Source organism: Zonotrichia leucophrys, chromosome 15 (assembly GCF_028769735.1).
Source record: "Zonotrichia leucophrys gambelii isolate GWCS_2022_RI chromosome 15, RI_Zleu_2.0, whole genome shotgun sequence".
Classification (NCBI taxonomy): domain Eukaryota; kingdom Metazoa; phylum Chordata; class Aves; order Passeriformes; family Passerellidae; genus Zonotrichia; species Zonotrichia leucophrys.
In genome coordinates this window covers 11388724-11408381 of record NC_088185.1, presented here as the reverse complement: position 1 = coordinate 11408381, position 19658 = coordinate 11388724, and the positions used below count along the sequence as shown (strand labels likewise).

At 50.2% G+C, this 19658-nt stretch overlaps 1 protein-coding gene across 7 annotated transcripts in view; it reads right to left on the bottom strand.

The window, feature by feature from the left end:
• The window catches only part of GGT1 (gamma-glutamyltransferase 1), a 58029-nt gene that overhangs the window by 20659 nt on the left and 17712 nt on the right, over nucleotides 1-19658 (bottom strand). Inside the window, exons 1-2 of one of the 7 annotated variants that reach the window (XM_064726753.1) lie at nucleotides 12407-12422; nucleotides 3764-3842 (exon numbers count right to left, since the gene is read on the bottom strand). The exons of 1 other annotated variant lie outside the window; for it this stretch is intronic. Coding sequence is in view for 2 of the 6 variants with exons in the window: in XM_064726745.1 (XP_064582815.1) it covers nucleotides 12348-12439 (92 nt within the window). In the remaining 4 variants the exon portion in view is untranslated. Of the gene's footprint in view, nucleotides 1-402; nucleotides 438-3119; nucleotides 3137-3763; nucleotides 3843-12347; nucleotides 12526-19658 lie in introns of those variants that run through there. 5 more of the 7 variants (XM_064726752.1, XM_064726750.1, XM_064726745.1 and 2 more) reach the window with 5 other exon arrangements.

Here is a 19658-nt window from a genome sequence, read left to right as displayed (position 1 = left end):
GCACCTTGAGTGCCCACTAACACAGAGCTCTTCATAAGCACATGAGGCTTCCTCCTACTAAATAACATTTCCCTTTTTGACCCCTTACTCTACTCTTCCATGTGGAAGCTAACTGCCAGCTGTATGGGTAGCAGACAATTCCAATTTAGGCTAAATATGACCCAAGAAACACTTATTCAAAAAAGAGATCACAGCTGAAAAAGCCTTGGAAAAGTCACTGGGGGGACTCAGAGAAAAGGTGCTTTAAGAATGGAAAACACGCCCAGTGTGCAAAAGGTTGAGTTGACTAAGAGCAGGGACACAAAAGTTGCCTTACAGAGCTGAAAATAAACAAGCAGATGTTTGTCCACAGCCCAAGCACCTCCTTCCCCTCCAGTGAGAGCTGCTTTCACTGGAACTCACCTGCTGAAATGGAGCCGCCCACTAAACCCCATGCTTTCATTTTAGTGACCTGTTTTCCCATTATCACCCACAGGTGCACACTTTTCCCTGGGACAAAGGTAAGCAAGGGGAAGATAACTGGTAAACAGGGAGGTTTATTAAGGTTTATTAACCTGTCCTTGGCAGCCACACTGGTTAACCAGTTCTGGTTACATCCTTCTGAGCCAGGGGCAGCTGCAGCAGCCCTGCTGGGACAGAGCTGTGTGAGCCACTGGGGCTCCTCAGTGCTTGGAGGTCTCTGTTGCAGAAGAAGCCCTTCTGCTTCTTTCTCCCTTCCACAAAAAGGTGGCTGTCCTCTGTCTAAAGTTCTGCCTTCTTTTCTCATTTTTCCTCAGTCTTATCTCTCTGCTGTCTCAACTCAATCTTACTCGCTAATTTTACGTCAAGATCTGCGGTTTCCAAAACCTACATCAATCTGTGCCATTTATCCAGCAGCTCTATAAAGCCCTTTAATCTTTGCAAAGCCCTTCTGCCAGGCCACCAAAGGGACTGCAGAAATGTGTTCTTGCAGCTGGCAGAGCTGCCTTTCCCCCAGCAGCCAGCACTGAGCTCAGCTGCACAATCCCACACAGCTTCCCCTCAACCAAATAAAAAGGGACAGGGCTGATGGAGACAGGAGAAAGAAAAGATAATGACACAGGGAAAGAAGAAATCCTAAACCAGTGAAGGGGAAAACAGAGAAAATGGGAACAAAGGGGGACAAAATAAATGAAGATAAGAGGACAGAAAAGGTGACAGAACAGAAAAAGGGGAACTGAAGGCCAAGAAATGAACTATGCCCTCTCTCTAGGCTAGAGGTTTTCCCCAATCTTGCCTGACTGCTGCACTTGGACCTGTTCTGCACATGCACATTGAAACTCTCAGATCACAGATTAAGTTTAGACTTTCTTGGTGCTCTGCAGAAGGGTTTGTGTAATTTTTATGTAAGGTTTATGTAATGTTATACCTGCCATGGCAGATAACTGTGTATTTTATAGAATGTAGAGCATCTGGATGGGTGGGTGAGGCCACCAAAACCCCTGGATTGCAGTTATAATAAATGAACTCAAGACTGAATTCACTGAAGAGGTTTCAGAGACTTCAGCTGAAGCTGGAAAAGAGCTGTTTACACCTGAAAAAACCCTGTAGCTACCTGCTTAAATTCACCTGGTTTTGCTAAACCAAGACTCTACAGGCAGGTGAATACCTTAGTGACCACAGAGCTGGTTTGAGTGGTTTTGACTCTCCTGACCTTACTCCAGGAAATGCAGCCCAGGACTGGGACCTTGAGAGAAAAAGCCCTCTGGTCCTGGGGAGCCCACCCTGACATGTCATAGGGATCCAGCCCAGAGCAGGAGCAGTCTTTGTTTTCTGAACACACATAGGAGAGGGCCATTCTTTTGGTCTGGTAATGAGCAGAGAGTGTCCCAGATGCTGTTCTGACCCTTCATGTGTCTAAATATTCATTTGCCTGGGCAGAATCTGCTCATTTTCATACAAATACAGTTGTCCCTGACAGTTCTTTGCAACACATTTTTTTTTTCTTACAAAGAATTAAATGTGAACTGCTTGATTTATTTCAGAGTATTTCTTCCTCCTTCACGGGCCAGTTTCCACGCACAGAAATGATGCCCTGACTGTGCTCTGCCTGCTCTGCACCAGGAGCTCTGCTCTCCCACAGCATCACCCTCAGCACCATCCCACTGTCCCTGCAGCTTTTCTGGTCCTGCCCCTGCCTCCTGGCCTTTCCCCAGGTACCAGGGAAGAGACCTGCCAGTGCTGGACCTCCCACACCAACAGGGCTTGCACTTGCCAGGAAGCACAGAATGACAGGGAAAGAAGAGGGATCCAAGATCTGTGGATTTCAGCCACTTCTTAGACCTTGATTCCTCTGATGAGCACCCCCTGCCAGAGGGACATGGACTGAAGTAATTTCTCATCTTTAGGACCCCATGAAATCTGCCTTCCCATGTTTGTGTAGCTCTGACCTCTCTGGTCGTTTTGGGAGCCTTTCCTGTGTCAGCTTGCCAAAACAGAACTTCTCTTATCAGCAATCCTTGTCATTTATGCCACCTATAAAACTAGGGTCAAATTGATACTCGGGCCAATGACTCTGCACCAAATTTTCCACAGACCTTTATAACCCAAAAAGGAGCATCAGCTTGGGTGGAAGATAGTACCTTCAAAGGTACTATCAGCTTGGGTGGTGGGTAGTACCTTCAAAGGGTCGGATGGGCCATGCAGAGGTGAATGGGCCCCAGTGATGGGACTGAGATCCCAGCTCACCAGACTTCCAGGTCCTTGCTCTCATCTCAGCCTGTCAGAAGCCCCAACCCTTGAGTCCATCAGACCCTGCCAAGCCATGGCAGCTCCCCACAGGGTGGCCCAGCAGCTGCTCAGGGAGCCTGGACAGAGACCCTTCTGCCTTTGCTGCCTTTGCTGCCTGAGCCAAGCCAAAAGCAACACAGCAGATCAGGTCCTGTCCATCCTTGCAAGGGACAAACACTTGCTCTCCAAACCTGAGCCTGCAGGCTTGTGAAACAAAGGCAGCCTTTAATGAAATAGGATTAACGAGCTGGAGAGGTACGCAATAAAGGGGAAGAAACAACTCCTCTATTTCACACCCCAGTCCAACCAAAATGGAGATGCCAAGATAAAACCAGCTGTTTACTCACTCCTTTAAAAGCTCTGCAGCTCACCTTCAGCCAGTGACATCAAAGGAAGGCTCTTCTGCCTGGTTCTCCTGCCCCTTGTTCCTCAAGAGTTCTCCGGAGCCAAAAACAGGACCGGTCCCACAGAGCTGAGTGGCAGCAAGGCTTCATATATGGGAGTGGTCAGGAGGGGAGGGTGATGTAATGAAGCCCTATCTTTGAGCAGTAAAGGCTTGCCACCCTTCCCCTTCCCTGTCCCTGGAGGATTGCTGGCTCACAGGGCAAGATGAGAACAGAGTGGTCCAGCGCCTTCCGTGCCGAACTTTCTCACGGCAAAGGGAACAGTGCACAGGGTGGGGAGCAAAGATCAGACTTGAATGGAGACAATACTTTGATATTAGGTAGTCCCAGGAGTGAATCTGTGCTGGCAGAGTTGTTTCTTTTCTTCGTGCATCAAACAATTCTCTGCCAAGTTGCTGGTTTTCCCTGGCGCCAGTCCTGACAGGGAGGACACTGTCTGCATTGGAGCACTGGAGACCCCATACCCATCCTGACAGAGAAAATCCCATTCCTACACTCTTCCAAGGTGGTTGATGCTGGAGCACTGCCCAGCTCCATGGCCAAAAGGGCTGAGAGATTTATAGAGGAGAAGAAATGTGCATCCCATAAATGGTGGTGTCTTGGACACTGACCTGGGAAGAGGCACATCAGTCTTGGACACTGACTTGAGAGGCACATCCTCCCCTTCTCCATCAGAGGAAATCTTGAACCCTGTGAATGGAGAGGAAATCTCTCAAGGATGTGCCACTGCTGTCCAAAGGGAAAATAGTCATTTTTGACTTCCTTCATTTCAGTTTTGGTGATCACTCACTGTTGGAATGTTGGGGGACACAAGACAGATGATGGACTTTGGACCTGGTTAAGATAACAGATTTGATAACAGGATGCCTTGGCAAAAGCAAACGGAACTTTTAAAATTAGACCTGAATTGCAAGAAGATTAAATCAGACAGGTTTACCAGAAAAAGAAAATCCCATTAAACTCTGCAAGCAAGAGATGCTGTTATATGCATAAGTTTGTGTATGTGATTTTAACCAATCATTGCAGTGCACGTTACCAGTGTCCCTGCAATAGTATATAAATGTTTATATGCCACAATAAAATCAGATTCTGATCACCTAGTCAGCCTCCCCATCTCTCTCCATCACCAACAACTCACTGAAGGGCTTGTTTGACCATGAAGAGCCACATCAGGCATTGGGATGAGGTGTGTCTAATTCAAAGGTTGGGTAGGTCAGTGACTGCTGAATAAACAATCAGCAATCAGTTGGGTAGGTCTGTGATTGCTGTATAAAGGGAGAGTCCAGGGCTAACAAGAAGTTTCTGTGTGCTCTCAGATGAGGCAATTGGGAAAGGCAGGAGCCAGTCCAGGCTTTCACAAAGTGGAATTCACAGAGTTACTGTCCTCTACCAGGAACTGCACCAAGATCCACAGGATCAGGCAACAGCAGCCAAACAAATGCCACCAGTTCTGAGAACCAAAACCTCGTTCTGACAGGAGCCTCTGTGGGTAATTCTCAGATTTGGGTGGGGAAGGCAGATCTGGGAATGAAGAAGATCTGGGAATGACCCTTGCCAGAAGGGCTGCTTGTGCAATGCTCAGTGAGCTGAAGTGGAGAAGAGCTGTGCCTTTACCTGTTCACAGGTTACTTTTACAGCCAGAGATGTCCCCTGTGCACACAACACTGTGCCATCTCAAGCAAAGGAGCCATTTCCAGTCCTGCAAGGAGCACACCACAGTCTGGGTCTCTCTTACCCCCTGGAATGGGTCTGCTTTGGTGATGTCAAGGGACTTGAAAGCAGAGACACAACTGAGAACCCCTTTTAACTGCAGCCAAAGAATGCTGCCAAAGAGATTTTTTCAGATCCAGGACAAACTAGCTCTCTCTTACAGATGTAAGATTTGCTCTACTATAATTGCACTCTTCTGCAAATTACATAATCTCAATAAACTATTCCCTCTTGCTCTGTTGTTTTGGGGAGAGCCTGGCTTTGGAGCTATTGGCTATGAAACAGGAACAGTTAACATTGAGTTGTTCTAGTATCATTATCCAAACAAGAACCGGACCCAACAGCAACTTTTCAGTGCAACCACAACTGCAGCAGACCCCATCCATCCCAAGGAAAGCTCCCCGCTTGCTCAAGGTGCAGCATGGTTTTTACACCACTGTTTGGAGAAAACCTAAACATGCTGGGTGGGTGACAAAGTAAACTCTACCCAAACTGTAAACACAAAGAGGAAGATCAAAGTCAGAATAGGTTCCTTCCTCTATTTTTCCGATGATACTCATGGTAAGAGACAGAGACACAGGGGACTGTGCAAAGCTGCCCCCAAAATATGAACCTCCAGTACTTGCTGCACCTACAAGATCTCCAAACTCCACAGCTTGTCCAGACTGCTGAATTCTTTTCATCATCACCACAAAAAAATTCACTACTTAACAGCATTTTAAGGCTACTCTCAGGGCCAGGGAGCCTTACAGGCCCACATGATAAAAGCATTCATATCTTCAGAGACAGGAAAACAGAGATAATCTTGCCCAGGGCTTCAGAGCAGGTCGGTGCCTGGGCTGGAATAAGGAATCTTTCCCTGATTCCTTAACCATGTTCCTAGGCATCACCTTTCTTCCCTGTCAATGCCTGATATTTACAGTAAATCCAGAGGCAGCTGAAGTGAGAGCAGAGCTGACACTGATCTGCTCCATGGGATGTTGGGCTCAGTGTTCCTCATGGCTTTGGGCTCTCCTCCACTGGAAACAGGAAATTAATAAAATGTGAAGGCAGCACCCTCCATCTCCTTGGGAAAAATGACAGATTACATTGCAACAGAGGTGCTGGGGGAAGGACAAAGTGTTTGCCACTTAATGGAAAACTTGCAGATTGTTACAGAAAGTTTCTGGGTAACTAATTACTGTTAAAGTCTAACCCAAGCAAGAGGGCTCTAAAACCAGAAGAACACAGACTTTAGCAGCAAGAGCCAAGGTCCACTTTTCATTCTGCTTAAGGATCAATAGGACTTGGAGATGTGAGGCTCAGAAGTTATTCCTGGACATGAATGAACACTGACTCACAGAGATCTGAGTGTGCAGCCCACCCAAACTTTGCCTTGTGAGAGCTGTGCTCCTCAGGAAGCCCCACAGCTCCTTGTTCCTTTCTCAGGAATTTCTGCTGAAGCATCAGCTCCACTGCTCTTGGAGCAACAAATGAAACCTCTCAGCATCAAATCCAGCCTGTCCTGGTAAGGCAGAATCTGTCCTGGGCTCCCTCAGTGTGGCAATATTTCACTGGTAGGGTCAGGGGGGAGCCTCTCAGGGAGGGATGGGCACAGCAGCAGCGCAACCACCCCCAAATCTCTGCTCCCCACTTTCCACCCTGTTGCCCCAGCACTGCAGGGCCACTGGCTCACACAGGGGTGGGAATCAACCCAGCCAAGGGCCTCTGGTGGCTGTGAGGTGCTGTGAGGGAAGGAATCCCACTGAGGCCCTGGGAAGCTGTGGATAAAGCTGTGATTTGCACTGAGTGACTATGCACATCCTGGCTACACTACTGCCAGGCTTCAGAGGGCAAACCTGCCTTGGGAATGAGCACCCAAAGCAAGAGTTTCATGGACCTTTACACTGGGACCCCTTTCCCTGCTGTGGGCAGGTGAGGAGGGTGCTCAGCAGACACACAAACAGCTCAAACAGCACTGCACAGCAAAGGTGCACACCATGCAAGACAGCTCATGCCCCAGATGAAAATCTGGACATACAACTCTTTTATTCCAGTGGTTGTCAGCACTTTATACTCTCTGAGTTTACTCGCCAGACCAACAGCCTCAGGAAATAAATGATTTTTTTCTTTTCAAAGTCAGTCACTGCAGATCCAATATGTCCTAGTGCTCCAGGCTCACATTTAGCCCAGCTAAGGCTTGGGCAATACAGTTCATGTCTGTGTGGCCATTTGCAACCCATCAGTTTTGACCTTAGGACAGAAATGCAGAGCACAGGTCAGTGTTGGTGCACACCACGAGCCACTGCCCACCTGTGGGACAGGCTCCTCTCACAGCCACCACAGCCAAGCACTGGGCAAGTTCAGCTTCCTACAAAAGGAGATTCCTGTCTTGACTGGCCTGAATGCAGAAATCTGGCAGATTTAGTGCTTGCAGCACCTCCTTCTTTGGGCAGAGCACAACACAGGGCAAAGGGCAGGTGCTCAAACACCAACCAGTCTCCTGTCCCCTCATGCTACCAGGAGAACAGGACTCAGCCCTCAAGTACAGATCAGAGAAAAGAGTCCCTGCCTGCTTCAACTCCGGCCTGTCCCAGTCTCCTTCAGGGTTTGTTTGTTTAGGCGCTGCCAAGGGCACCAGAAATGGCCATTTGTTTATGAGAGATCACAATACAAACCTTGCCTCAAAGCACTTGGAACCTGAGCTGGAAAGTGTGAGGGGGCCAGCTGGGCTGGAGGCAGAGCCTGCACCAGAACAGCTCTGGGAGCACACGCTGGGCTTTGGGAGGGGCACACAGGCTGCGGGGCTGGACACACAGGGATGGACACACAGGGATGGACACACAGGGGCTGGACACACGGGGGCTGGACACACAGGGGATGGACACACAGGGATGGACACACAGGGATGGACACACAGGGATGGACACACAGGGGATGGACACACAGGGATGGACACACGGGGGATGGACACACAGGGATGGACACACGGGGGATGGACACACAGGGATGGACACACGGGGATGGACACACAGGGGATGGACACACGGGGCTGGACACACGGGGATGGACACACAGTCCTGCTAGACACACAGGGGATGGACACACAGGGGATGGACACACAGGGATGGACACACAGGGGATGGACACACAGGGATGGACACACAGGGATGGACACACAGGGATGGACACACAGGGGATGGACATACAGGGGATGGACACACGGGGATGGACACACAGGGATGGACACACAGGGGATGGACACACAGGGGATGGACACACAGGGGATGGACACACGGGGATGGACACACGGGGGATGGACACACGGGGATGGACACACGGGGGATGGACACACAGCCCTGCTGGACACACAGGGGATGGACACACAGGGGATGGACACACAGGGATGGACACACGGGGATGGACACACGGGGGCTGGACACACGGGGGATGGACACACAGCCCTGCTGGACACACGGGAGCTGGACACACAGCCCTGCTGGACACACAGGGGATGGACACACAGGGGATGGACACACAGGGATGGACACACAGGGGATGGACACACAGGGATGGACACACATGGATGGACACACAGGGATGGACACACGGGGGATGGACACACAGCCCTGCTGGACACACGGGAGCTGGACACACAGCCCTGCTGGACACACAGGGGATGGACACACAGGGGATGGACACACAGGGATGGACACACAGGGGATGGACACACAGGGATGGACACACATGGATGGACACACAGGGATGGACACACAGGGGATGGACACACAGCCCTGCTGGACACACAGCCATGCACAGGGGCTCAGCCCCAGCAGCTCTCCCCCTCTCTCTCCCCCATACAGGGGCTGCTCAGCCTCTCTGGGCTGGCATGGGGCACATCCTGGTGCTTTTCCACAGCTGTTCCCATTCCCACTGCCTCTGGCACCCACAGATGCTCTGCCACGTTCCCCCTGATCCCTGGGGAAGGCTTGGTTTGCTTGCCCAACGTGCCAGGGCTGCATTTAGCTGGCAGAACGAGCCAGTGCCACCTGCATGGCACAGCACAAAGCTGCCTAAACCCCCTCTGTCCACCTGAGCCCCTTGAACCCCTGAAGAGAGGGCAGAAATGGCAGAGCATGGGATGCCACGGGCAATGCACTCCCACAGATCAGGGTGTCTCCCACTACAAGCACTCACACCTCCTAAACTTGCAGAGCCACAGCAACCAGGCACAAATGGACTTTTGCAGGGGTAGAGTGGCCTTCCATGGGAAAGGAGCTCACCTTCCCCAGCAGAGAGAGGCAAAAGGGCTTCCCCAGGCTGGAGCAATGTTCCTACTCTGGGAACATTGCTTTATGGAACATGGTTATATTTATAACCGTATAAATGGTTATACCCACAGCATCAGAGGCCCAGCCAACAGCTCTGGCCCTCATGCTGTGGGTATAACCATTTTCTGCTGTGCCTCTGCCTCCCACCTTGTACCCACACATTGCCCCAGAGCACTGAGGAAGGGGAACACCTTGCATTGAGGTCAGCCTGACGTGTCACAGGGGTTTGTGGGAGCCAGACCTTGGGGTTCAACAGGGCTGCTTCCTTGTGAGAGCTCCCACAGCCAGAAAAACAGAAAACAGACCTTGGGGTTTAACAGGGCTGCTTCCTTGTGAGAGCTCCCACTGCCAGAAACGAACCTTGAACTCCAGCAGGGCAGGACAGAATTGTGCAGAGAGAGAAGACTAGATAAAAGAGATTATCCTTTTATAGATATGGATTTTTTTAAAGAGAGCAGGAAGGAGCAGGAAAGAGAGGCAGGGTCCAGGGCCTGGTCTGCCTGCTCACATCTGAGGCTCTCAGAAAAGCTGGCTGCTCTTGAAAAGGCTTCCTGGCTCCCCCCATGCCACCCTGGCTGCCCCACTGGCCTCTGCCACAGGGATCCCACCAGCCTGGAGCTAATTTGGGCTCCTGGGTGAGAACACAGAAACACAATAGTGACAGGGATGAAAAGCAATGGGGAGGATGACACCCAGGGGACTTATTCTTATCAAAAACCAACAGCATATCAAAGGGCATCTGTGAAGACAGGGAAGAGCCTTTTGTAAAAGGCACAATTGAGGCAAATCCTGCAGTTTTTACATGCTGCAGCTTTTATACTCTCTCAGGAACCCCATGATGTCCCAAAGGGGGACCCTGTGCCAGGCCATGTGCCAGGCATGCTGCACACAGAGCAGCCACACACCCACAGCACAGTTGCTGCTTGCCCTGTGCATGTGCTTTTTAATTACAGCTTTTATTTGCAAAGCATCTCGTACAACAGAAAAGACAAATTGCATTACTCTCAGCTTATTAAAATCACACTCAGATTTTCTCAGCTGCTAATAACAGCCAGGCAGCAGTGTCAGAGTAATTAAAGCTGGGATGGACGTTTGGGGACACAGCTGTCACACACACAGCCCCTTCCTGAGCTGAGCCCTGCCCAGCACAGCCCTGCGTGCCACGAGAGAGGATGAAGATGATGATGATGAAGGTGAGGCCTCCTCAGCACAGGGGAGGGGATCCCCCTGCACCAAACCCCCCCAGTTACAGCTGGGCACCCACCCTGACCCTGCTGCAAGGGTTTCATGTGGCCTTGGGGTTACAGCACTGAGGTGTGGGGAGTTAAAGGGTTTTCTCCTGTTTCTGGGGCCAAATTATTGTAATAAATCACATCACCTGTCCAAGTCTCCATTTGCCTTCATGCAAAGCAGAGATTTTGGGCTTCCCTGTTAAAATTAAGCAGCTCTGGGAACAAACCACAGAATGGATTCTTGCTGGCACCCAAACACTTTAAAGCCTGGCTGTGGCCCACAGCAGACCTGGGAGTGGGTTACACAGGGGAAGGTGTGAAACCCCAGAAACTGAGAGACAGCAATAAAAGAGTTTACAGAGCTGTGAGGAGCTGAACCAGCTGTGCCTTGGCTGAAGGGCACCCCAGGTGTGCAAACAGCACAGCAGGCACCTGCCCCAGCTCAGGCAGCTCACATACAGAGATCACAGGGCACAGGACAGGCAAGCCTTGGCCAAGTGGGGATTTAACCCCAGCACTGCTTCCTGCTGCCAAGGGGATGCTGTAGAGGGTATCACCCCCAGGAAGACAGAGTGCTAATTAGGGAAGGCAGATAAGGACTGTGTCGCTTTCAAGATGAGTTTCCTTCCCACCGAAATCCTCACAGTTTCAGTGCTCAGCAGGATGCAAACACATCCTTAAATGATTTCCTGGAGCCTGGTTTCAAAGATCAGTCCCTTCAAAAGCAGGAACATGCCAAGATCAATAGCAGAGCCAGGAGAGCTCTAAGCAGGCCCACTCCAAAACCCCCAGGCTTTCTCTACATCCAGTCCCCTACCAGGTGCTAAGGGGCTCTGATACCTTCTCACAGCTGAAAAGGCTCCCAAGACTTCCCAAGCAATCAGCCTTACTTAGGTACCAAGGGAAAAATAAAATCAGTAGGAAATGTTACATTCCAGAGGCAGCACAATGTGCCTGTGCAATAAATCCTGGAGAGGCAAAGCCACAGACAGGTTCACAAGGGAAGAGGAGCAGAGCTCACAGATGCTGGATGTGATCCCAAGAACAAGGATATGCTCAGTTTAACTACTAACTCCCTAAAATCACCAACAGGATATCCTAGGAAGCAGCTGCCAGGTGATCATTTTTAATCCAATAAAAGTTACAAGAGAAGAAGGAATGATCAAAACTTCAAGTGGAAAGAGCTGAGTGGGTTGTCCTATGGATGCCACAGGCAGCATGATTAATATATTTACTTGTGATCCAGTAATGAAATAATAAAGTTAACATATGGAGCTAGCAAAAGTTGTGGAAAACTTCAAAACTTAAAAACATCTGTGAAGCAGGGCAAATAATAGCTGATGAAATTCAATATAGAGAAATATGTAATACCAGGCTTTGATAACCAATATGTTTATCAAAGATATATATTAAACAGATATATATTGTTGGGTTTGAGTTAGAAGCTCCTTACATCACCATTAAATCTCTTACAAAGATTTGGGGGAAAAATGCAGCAAGAAGGAAGCAAGAATTTGTTAGCTCCTGAATCACTGGCTCTTACTTAAAGCTTATAAATGAAACTGGGTCTGTAAAGAGGAAAAGTATTCCTTTGAAAAGGGAAAAGAGGACAGAGGCAGAGTTAAGAATCAAAGCTGGCAAATCAAGCTACAACCATGGAAACTTTTGAAAAAATAATAATAAAAGGAATTTAGCTAAGAAATGACATAACAAAGATTATGCACAACACACTAAAAAATAAAGTGTCTTCAGTCTAGGGTGCTCACTCAAGTACAGCTAACTGCAGCGGAGAATTCCAGTCAGAGATCATTATTTTCATCCCTTAAAACACGTGTGCAGCCTCAGAGCACAATGCCTGAAAAGCAGAGGGGTTCCCAGGAGCTCCAGCCTCCGTGTCCCTGCCCGGAGCTCACACGGAGCCGCTCCCGCCCAGCCCAGCTCACCTGCAGCCCGGCAGAGCCGCGGCTCCGCTCGCCCGTCCCGGCCCCGCTCCCGCTCCTACCTGGGGCCGCTCTCGGGGCCGGCGCGGCGGCATCTCAGGGTTCCTGCTCCATCGCGGGAGGGCAGAGCCGCTGCTCGGGGCAGCCGGGCCGCGTCCTGCCGGTGAGAGCCCGGCTCCGCGCCGCTCCTGCCGCCGGGCACTAGATGGCACAGACGGGAGGCGCTGCCGGAGCCGGCGTTGCCGCCGCCCGAGGGGCCCTGACACGGGAATGGCATTGCCATCCCACTGTCCCCACTGCCCGAGGGGCCCTGACACGGGAATGGCATCAGCCATCCCATTGTCCCCTCTGTCACTGCCCGAGGGGCTCTGACACGGGAATGGCATTGCCATCCCACTGTCCCCTCTGCCCGAGGGGCTCCGACACCGGAATGGCATCGGCCATTCCATTGTCCCCTCTGCCCGAGGGGCCCTGATACGGGAATGGCATTGCCATCCCACTGTCCCCTCTGCCCGAGGGGCTCCGACACCGGAATGGCATCGGCCATTCCATTGTCCCCTCTGCCCGAGGGGCCCTGATACGGGAATGGCATTGCCATCCCACTGTCCCTTCTGCCCGAGGGGCTCCGACACGGGAATGGCATCGGCCATCCCATTGTCCCCTCTGCCCGAGGGGCTCCGACACGGGAATGGCATCGGCCATCCCATTGTCCCCTCTGCCCGAGGGGCTCTGACACGGGAATGGCATTGCCATCCCACTGTCCCCACTGCCCGAGGGGCTCTGACAGTGGAATGGCATTGCCATCCCATTGTCCCCTCTGTCACTGCCCGAGGGGCTCTGACAGTGGAATGGCATTGCCATCCCATTGTCCCCTCCGTGGGGTGTCCCCGCTGTCACTGCCCCGCTGCACCCGCTCATATCCCATCCTGTCCCGCCAAAGCGCCGCCAGGGCTGCGGGGAGGCTGCATAACCCAGCAGGGCTGTGGCATCCGTGCCCCCGCGCCGGGATCTGCCGCTCCTCGCCAAGCTCAGGGCACTGAGTGTACCTGGCTGGGCTCAAAATACGCCAAAAGGCAGTCAAAACTGAATGTATGAACTGAATATGCCTGGTTGGGCTTAAACTGCACCAAAATCAGTCAAAATTGAGTATATAAACTGAATATATAAACTGAATATACCTGGTTTGGCTCAAAGTGCATCAAAAGTCAGTCAAAACTGAATATATAAATTGAATATACTAACTGAATATACCTGTTTTGGCTCAAAGTGCATCAAAAGTCAATCAAAACTGAATATATAAACTGAATATACAAATTGAATATACCTGGTTTGCTCAAACTGCATCAAAAGGCAGTCAAAACTGAATACATAAACTGAATATATAAACTGAATATACCTGGTTTGGTTCAAACTGCATCAAAAGGAGGGTGACAATCCTCCCTGGGAGGGTCTGTCCTGTTTCACTGTGGCTGCCCCTTGGCCATCAGCCCCCAGGACAATACAATAAACAACACCTGATCCCCGGAGTGTGCAGAGAGGCAGCCAGGGCAGGGACCCCACCAGTGGTCCCTGTGGGCTCAGGCCAGCTCTGAGGAGTGGCACCAGCACCTGTCCTTTGTCCTGTGGGATCATGTGCAGAGGAGGGATGTCCTTAGTCACTGCTCTCCAAGCATTTGTCACAAGGGAGCTCCTCTAAAGCAGCTCACTCTTTCTCCTGGTTTTCTTCCTTTTCAGCTCTGCAATCGCTGAGGCAGGACCTGCAGCCCAGAGCCTTCCCAGCCTCATCTTCCTCAATTTCTTTAAGGTGTGGATGAAATTCCTTCCCCATGAACAGCGTGGGCTGACGCGCTGAGGCAAACAAGAACTGCTGTGGTCAGCACAGGAAAAGCCAAAGTGCTTTCTGTGGTGACAGAAAAAAGGGATGGCAAGGTGCAGGTTTGCATGTTGGCCTGTGCTGTTGTGCCATTAGAAATTCACTTTATTTCAAGGTTAACCCAGTTAGTGCCTCTGGTGAGGATCACAGGCTCTGAGAGCCTGCCTGGAGCGGCTCCATCCCTGGCATGTGCAGGGATGTGCACTGAGCAGCAAGCTCTGGGCACTGGGAGGGCACAAGTGGCACGCACGGGTGTTATCCAAACCAAACCTGAGCCTGGCAAAGCCCAAAAGAGCTTTTGTGCTGAGCAGCTGGGTGATGCCAGGTATTAATGACACAGACCAGTCTCCAAGGAAAAGCCTGTTTGCTTTTCCAGCAGCACTGCCCTTTCCTGTGTGGCTGCTCCTGGCACTGCCCTGCAGTGCAGTGGGGCCAGGCACCACCTGGGTCAAACCCACAGGGGGAATCCCTCAGGGTGTTGTAGGTGGGAGCAAAAATTAATTCAGATGCCTGCAGTGTAAAATCCAAATTCATCCATGGTCAAGCAGGGCAGTTTGGCTTTACCTTCTAAAGGCAGGAGTGGGTGGCCCTGGTGAAAAAACCTGGAGAGAGACCCATGCAAGGTCCTGGGGACAGCTCCAGTCCAGGGTCCAGAGGCTGAGAAGAACAGAACAGCAGAGAACCCCTTCCACAGCAGGCTCTCAGTGACAGGCCTGGACGCCTGCTCCTGCTCAGCCACCTAAATCTGAATGCTGGGTCGCTGTGTGGAACAACCTGCCCTGAAAGGCTGCTGGGCAGAGAGGGAAATGCTCCAAAAGGGCTTTTATGCCTCAATTCCCACTCCAAGTTCTGCTTCTTTGAACATTTGGGTTTTTTTTAGACAAGAGATGTCTTTTTATCTTTGGATATAAATGGAGAAATATTGCAGACAACTTTTATGAAAAATCCTTTCCTTAGGATTTTTCTTCCTGAGAAGCTGAGAGGCCTCAGGAACAAAATGTAAACAATGGTTATCTGCTGCTGTGGAATGCAACAGGTGCATCTGTGATTGGTCTCATAGAATTGTTTCTAATTAATGGCCAATCACAGCCAACTGGGTCAGAGAGAGACCTGAGCCACAAGCCTTTGTTATCATTCTTTGCTATTCTATTCTTAGCTAGCCTTCTGATGAGAACCTTTTCTTCTATTCTTTTAGCATAGTTTTAATGTAATATATATCATAAAATAATAAATCAAGCCTTCTGAAACATGGAGTCAGATCCTCGTCTCTTCCCTCATCCAAGAACCCCTGTGAACACCGTCACAGAGAAAAAACAGTCAAACTGAACAGAAATAAAACCAGTTGGTTGCTTTTCCAGGCCTTCCATGAACTGTAAACACACTTTAAGAAGTGCTGAGACCTTTGCAGAACATGAGAGTCTTTGTCAGGGAGGCCATCTCCTCAGCAGAAGGATGTTTAATGATGTGAAGGATGTGATCTAATGTGTCCTGTGCTGGCTGGACTGGCTTCCTTCTGCCAGGGCCAGTGATGGGAGCACTGAGCACCCCTCAAACCAGCCAGCAGCACTTCCATGCTCTGTGTCTGCTCAAACTCCACAGCCTGGCCTCCCTGCCTGGTCCATCCACTGCCCCAGGGCCTGTGGTTGCCCTCAGTGGTTTAGAGCTGCTTGCTAAGATGCTTAGAGCCAGTATAATCTGTGCACTTAGTGGTTTCAAATTCCAAAAGGAGCTTAGCAGCACCAGGTGCTGCCTTCAGCCTCTCCTGCAGGGGCTTAAGATGGTTTAATTCTTTTATGAAACCATAACTCCAGCCCTTAGCTTTCAAATGAGGAGCTTCGAAGCCAAGATGGTTTAATTCTTTTATGAAACCATAACTCCAGCCCTTAGCTTTCAAATGAGGAGCTTCTAAGCCAGGTTTTCTAAAAGCTCTTCAGAAATATTTTCATGACACACACACACACAAAAATAAAGGGGATTCCAGAGGGATGTAGTGTAAAATCAGACATTTCTGCCTCTTAAAAGCTACATGTGCCAGAGCACCAGAGCTTGCCACCCTGTGCAAGCCCCCACAGTGTCACAGACACATTTTATGAAAAATCCTTTCCTTGGGATTTTTCCTCCTGAGAAGCTGAAAGGCCTCAGGAACAAAATGCAAACATTGATTATCTGCTGCTGTGGAATGCAACAGGTGCATCTGTGATTGGTCTCATGTGGTTGTTATTAATTAATGGCCAGTCACGGTCAGCTGGCTCGGACAGAGAGTCTGAGCCACAAACCTTTGTTATCATTCCTTCTTTTTCTATTCTTAGCTAGCCTTCCAATGAAATCCTTTCTTCTAGTAGTATAGAAGAATTCTTTTACTATAGTTTTAATGAAATATATATCATAAAATAATAAATCAGCCTTCTGAAACGTGGAGTCAGATCCTCATCTCTTCCCTCACCCTCAGACCCCTGTGAGCACGGTCACACCCTCAGGGCTGGAAGATGCGCCCCACATTGCAGGGGTGTGATTCCCTCCCTGCCTGGGACAGGGGGGTCTGGCCAGCCCCAGGGCTCCCAGAGCAGTGAGGAACATCTCTGGTGGTGCTTCCAGCCCTGCCTTGCTGCCAGGCACCACAGCCACTGCAGCAGCTCAAAGCAGGGCTGTCAGTCCAAACCTCACAGCATCCTCACAGCCCACCTTAATTTAATCAAGGGGAAATGAATCTAAATGAAATGGATGCAGTGTGCTCCCAGAATGGAGGTAACAGAAATCCTCAGTTCCCAAACTGATTGACTGTGAAAGCAGCAGAAGCTCTGAATTCCCCTGTGCTGAGAAATCAAGGAAATGCCATGTGTCACTGGAGCAGACTGGTGACCTTCCCTGTGCTCACAATTTCACTGTAACAGGTTGTTAATATTCTCTATGCAGGCAATAAACAGCCCAGCAAATCTGCTTTTATGGGCACTGCAAGAACTTGATTAATTTGTGCAATAATGAGCAGACCAGTGTCCATAATTACATAGCAGAACTCTGTCCTTTTGAATACACATCACTGCCTCAGACCCAGAGCACCACCAAGGGCCTCGTGGGCTGCAAAGAGAGCCTCAGCTGCAAGAAGCAAAAAGTTTAAGACCTAATGAATGTTACATGGGTTATTGCTGCCATTTTTCCATCAAATACAGAGCCCCAGCAGTGACTGCCTGAGTGCAGCTGCTTCCACCAGCACTGATGCTGCAGGAAATCCCTAAGACTACAGCCCAGCTGATGCTGTGTTCATCTTGTATCTCCCCATCTCCTCGTGCTCTGCAGTTTCAGGAAAGAAATCCCCTTATTGGTTGTTATTAGGAGGAATTCTTCCCCAAAACTGCACTGTCATGGACAGATGGACCTTCTGCATGTCTGCTGCTTCGTTCAACCCAGAGCTCGCAGGTATTTGGGATATGGAGCTGCTACTGAATACTGGTTGTTATTAAGAGGAATTCTTCCCCAAAACTGCACTGTCATGGACAGATGGATCTTCTGCAGGTCTGCTGCTTCGTTCAGTCCAGAGCTTGCAGGTATTTGGGATATGGAGCTCCCACATGAAAAGCTCATGGCCAAACCAAGTGCATTTGCCCCCTAGATACAGTGGAATTAAATCTGGAGCCTGCACTAGCTCTTTGTGCATGAATGTCTCCAGAGCTGCAGCTCCCTTCCCAGCAGGATCCTTGGCTGCCAGCAAGCTCAGAGCCACGAGAAACAACAACTTGGGAGCTCAGACAAGCTGGTTTGCAGGCAAACAAAAGCTGAAGCTGTGAAAGTGTGAAGCAGTCAATGCAGCGTCTGGCAGCACAGCCTCACCTCCGCCTTAATCCTCTTTCCCTTCTTAAACTCTAAATTAATCAATTACACCTCCAGCCCAGCAAAATCAGTCAGAAATGTAACCTCCATCATACACAAGGCAAACATAATTAGGATTGTCATTGGAAGCCAGCTTGACCAGCATACAAATGAGAGCAGCCCCGTGACGGGCAGGGACGTTGGGATTGGGGACACAGCCCGGCTGTGCCAGGGAAGGGCAGCTCCAGCAGGGACTGCCATGGCACTGGCACTGCAGAGATGGGCATGGAGAAAGGGCAGCAGGGACTGCTGTGGCACGGGCTCTGGCACTGCACACAGGGCCAGGGCACATCAGGCAGTGCCCACTCCAGGCAGCCCCTCTGCCATGCCAAGGAGGAAGCCACAAGCTTCCCTGGGCACAGATGGGAGCCCAAACTCCCATCCCAGCTGCACGGGCTGCAGACTCTGCAGGGATGGACAACATGGAAATCCCTGGCCATGACTGCCAGTGTGGATTCATAAAAATGGGGTAAGCAATGTTTATCCCCTCCCCAGTCCAATGGGAAACTGAGTCACGGGGGCCAAGTGATAGCAAGAGCAAGGCTGCAGTGTTCAATAAAAGCATCAGCTCAAGCTTGAGCACAATCAAAAAAATCCAAGAGAGTGCTGGCAGCCAGAGCAAGATCACAAACCCAGCGTGCTCCCAGGCAGCTCCAGGGTGCAGCTGCAGCCCCATGGCTGCTCCTCTGCAGCAGGGCTAGAGGAGAGGCAGGGACTTGGTTAAGGATGAAATGGTTTCTGTACAAGCCCAACACTCCTCAATTTGGGAAGCAGAAACCTGAGAGGGGGCACAGCAGGGGTTTATCTGAGAGTGACTTGGAGAAAATGAAAGAGGAATGACTGCCTGCTGCCTCTTCCAATATTTAAGCTACAAAAGCACCAAATGAAAACAGTGAGTGACAGATTCAGAACAAAGTAAATATTTCTTCACACAGCTGAACAGTGCCATAAGTTGCTGTGGATACCCAAAATTTTCTCAGGCTCAAAAATGGGTTTAGGAAAAACTTGAAAATCCTATTAAATGCAGAGATCCACATCTCAGGAAATTCCTGAACTACGGATGGCTCATGGTAAGGAGAGTACCCAGCAACACACTGACCTACATGCCCCTGGTTTTATCCTCCTTGCTGGACACCCTCTATTAACCATTGCTAATTGAGGACCCCAGGGGAAAGAGGAATGGGATCCTGTGCTGATTCTGTACAGTTGTCCTTCTGCCCTGGCACTGATCTGAACTCTCCCCACTTGCCTGAAAGACAAGGAACTGGAACATTCCCATTCCTGGGCATTGGGTGACAAGGAGATGTGCTCATAGCACAGAATTTGAGTGAATAGAGAAAGGATCTCTGCTTTCCCTTTTTCCCATTTCTCATGTTAGGAGCAATTTTTGGTAAAATTAACTCAGTCATGCTGCACCCAGCTAGATGCAGTTGGCAGCACCATGTACCCCGCATTCAGTTTAGAAACAAGATCACATCCTTCTGAGAGGTGCTAAAATACCCACGGGGATGGGATTTCCAAGTCTCAAACCCACAGCTTGTGGTCCTTGTGAGAAACCCCAGCTCCCACTCTGTTGT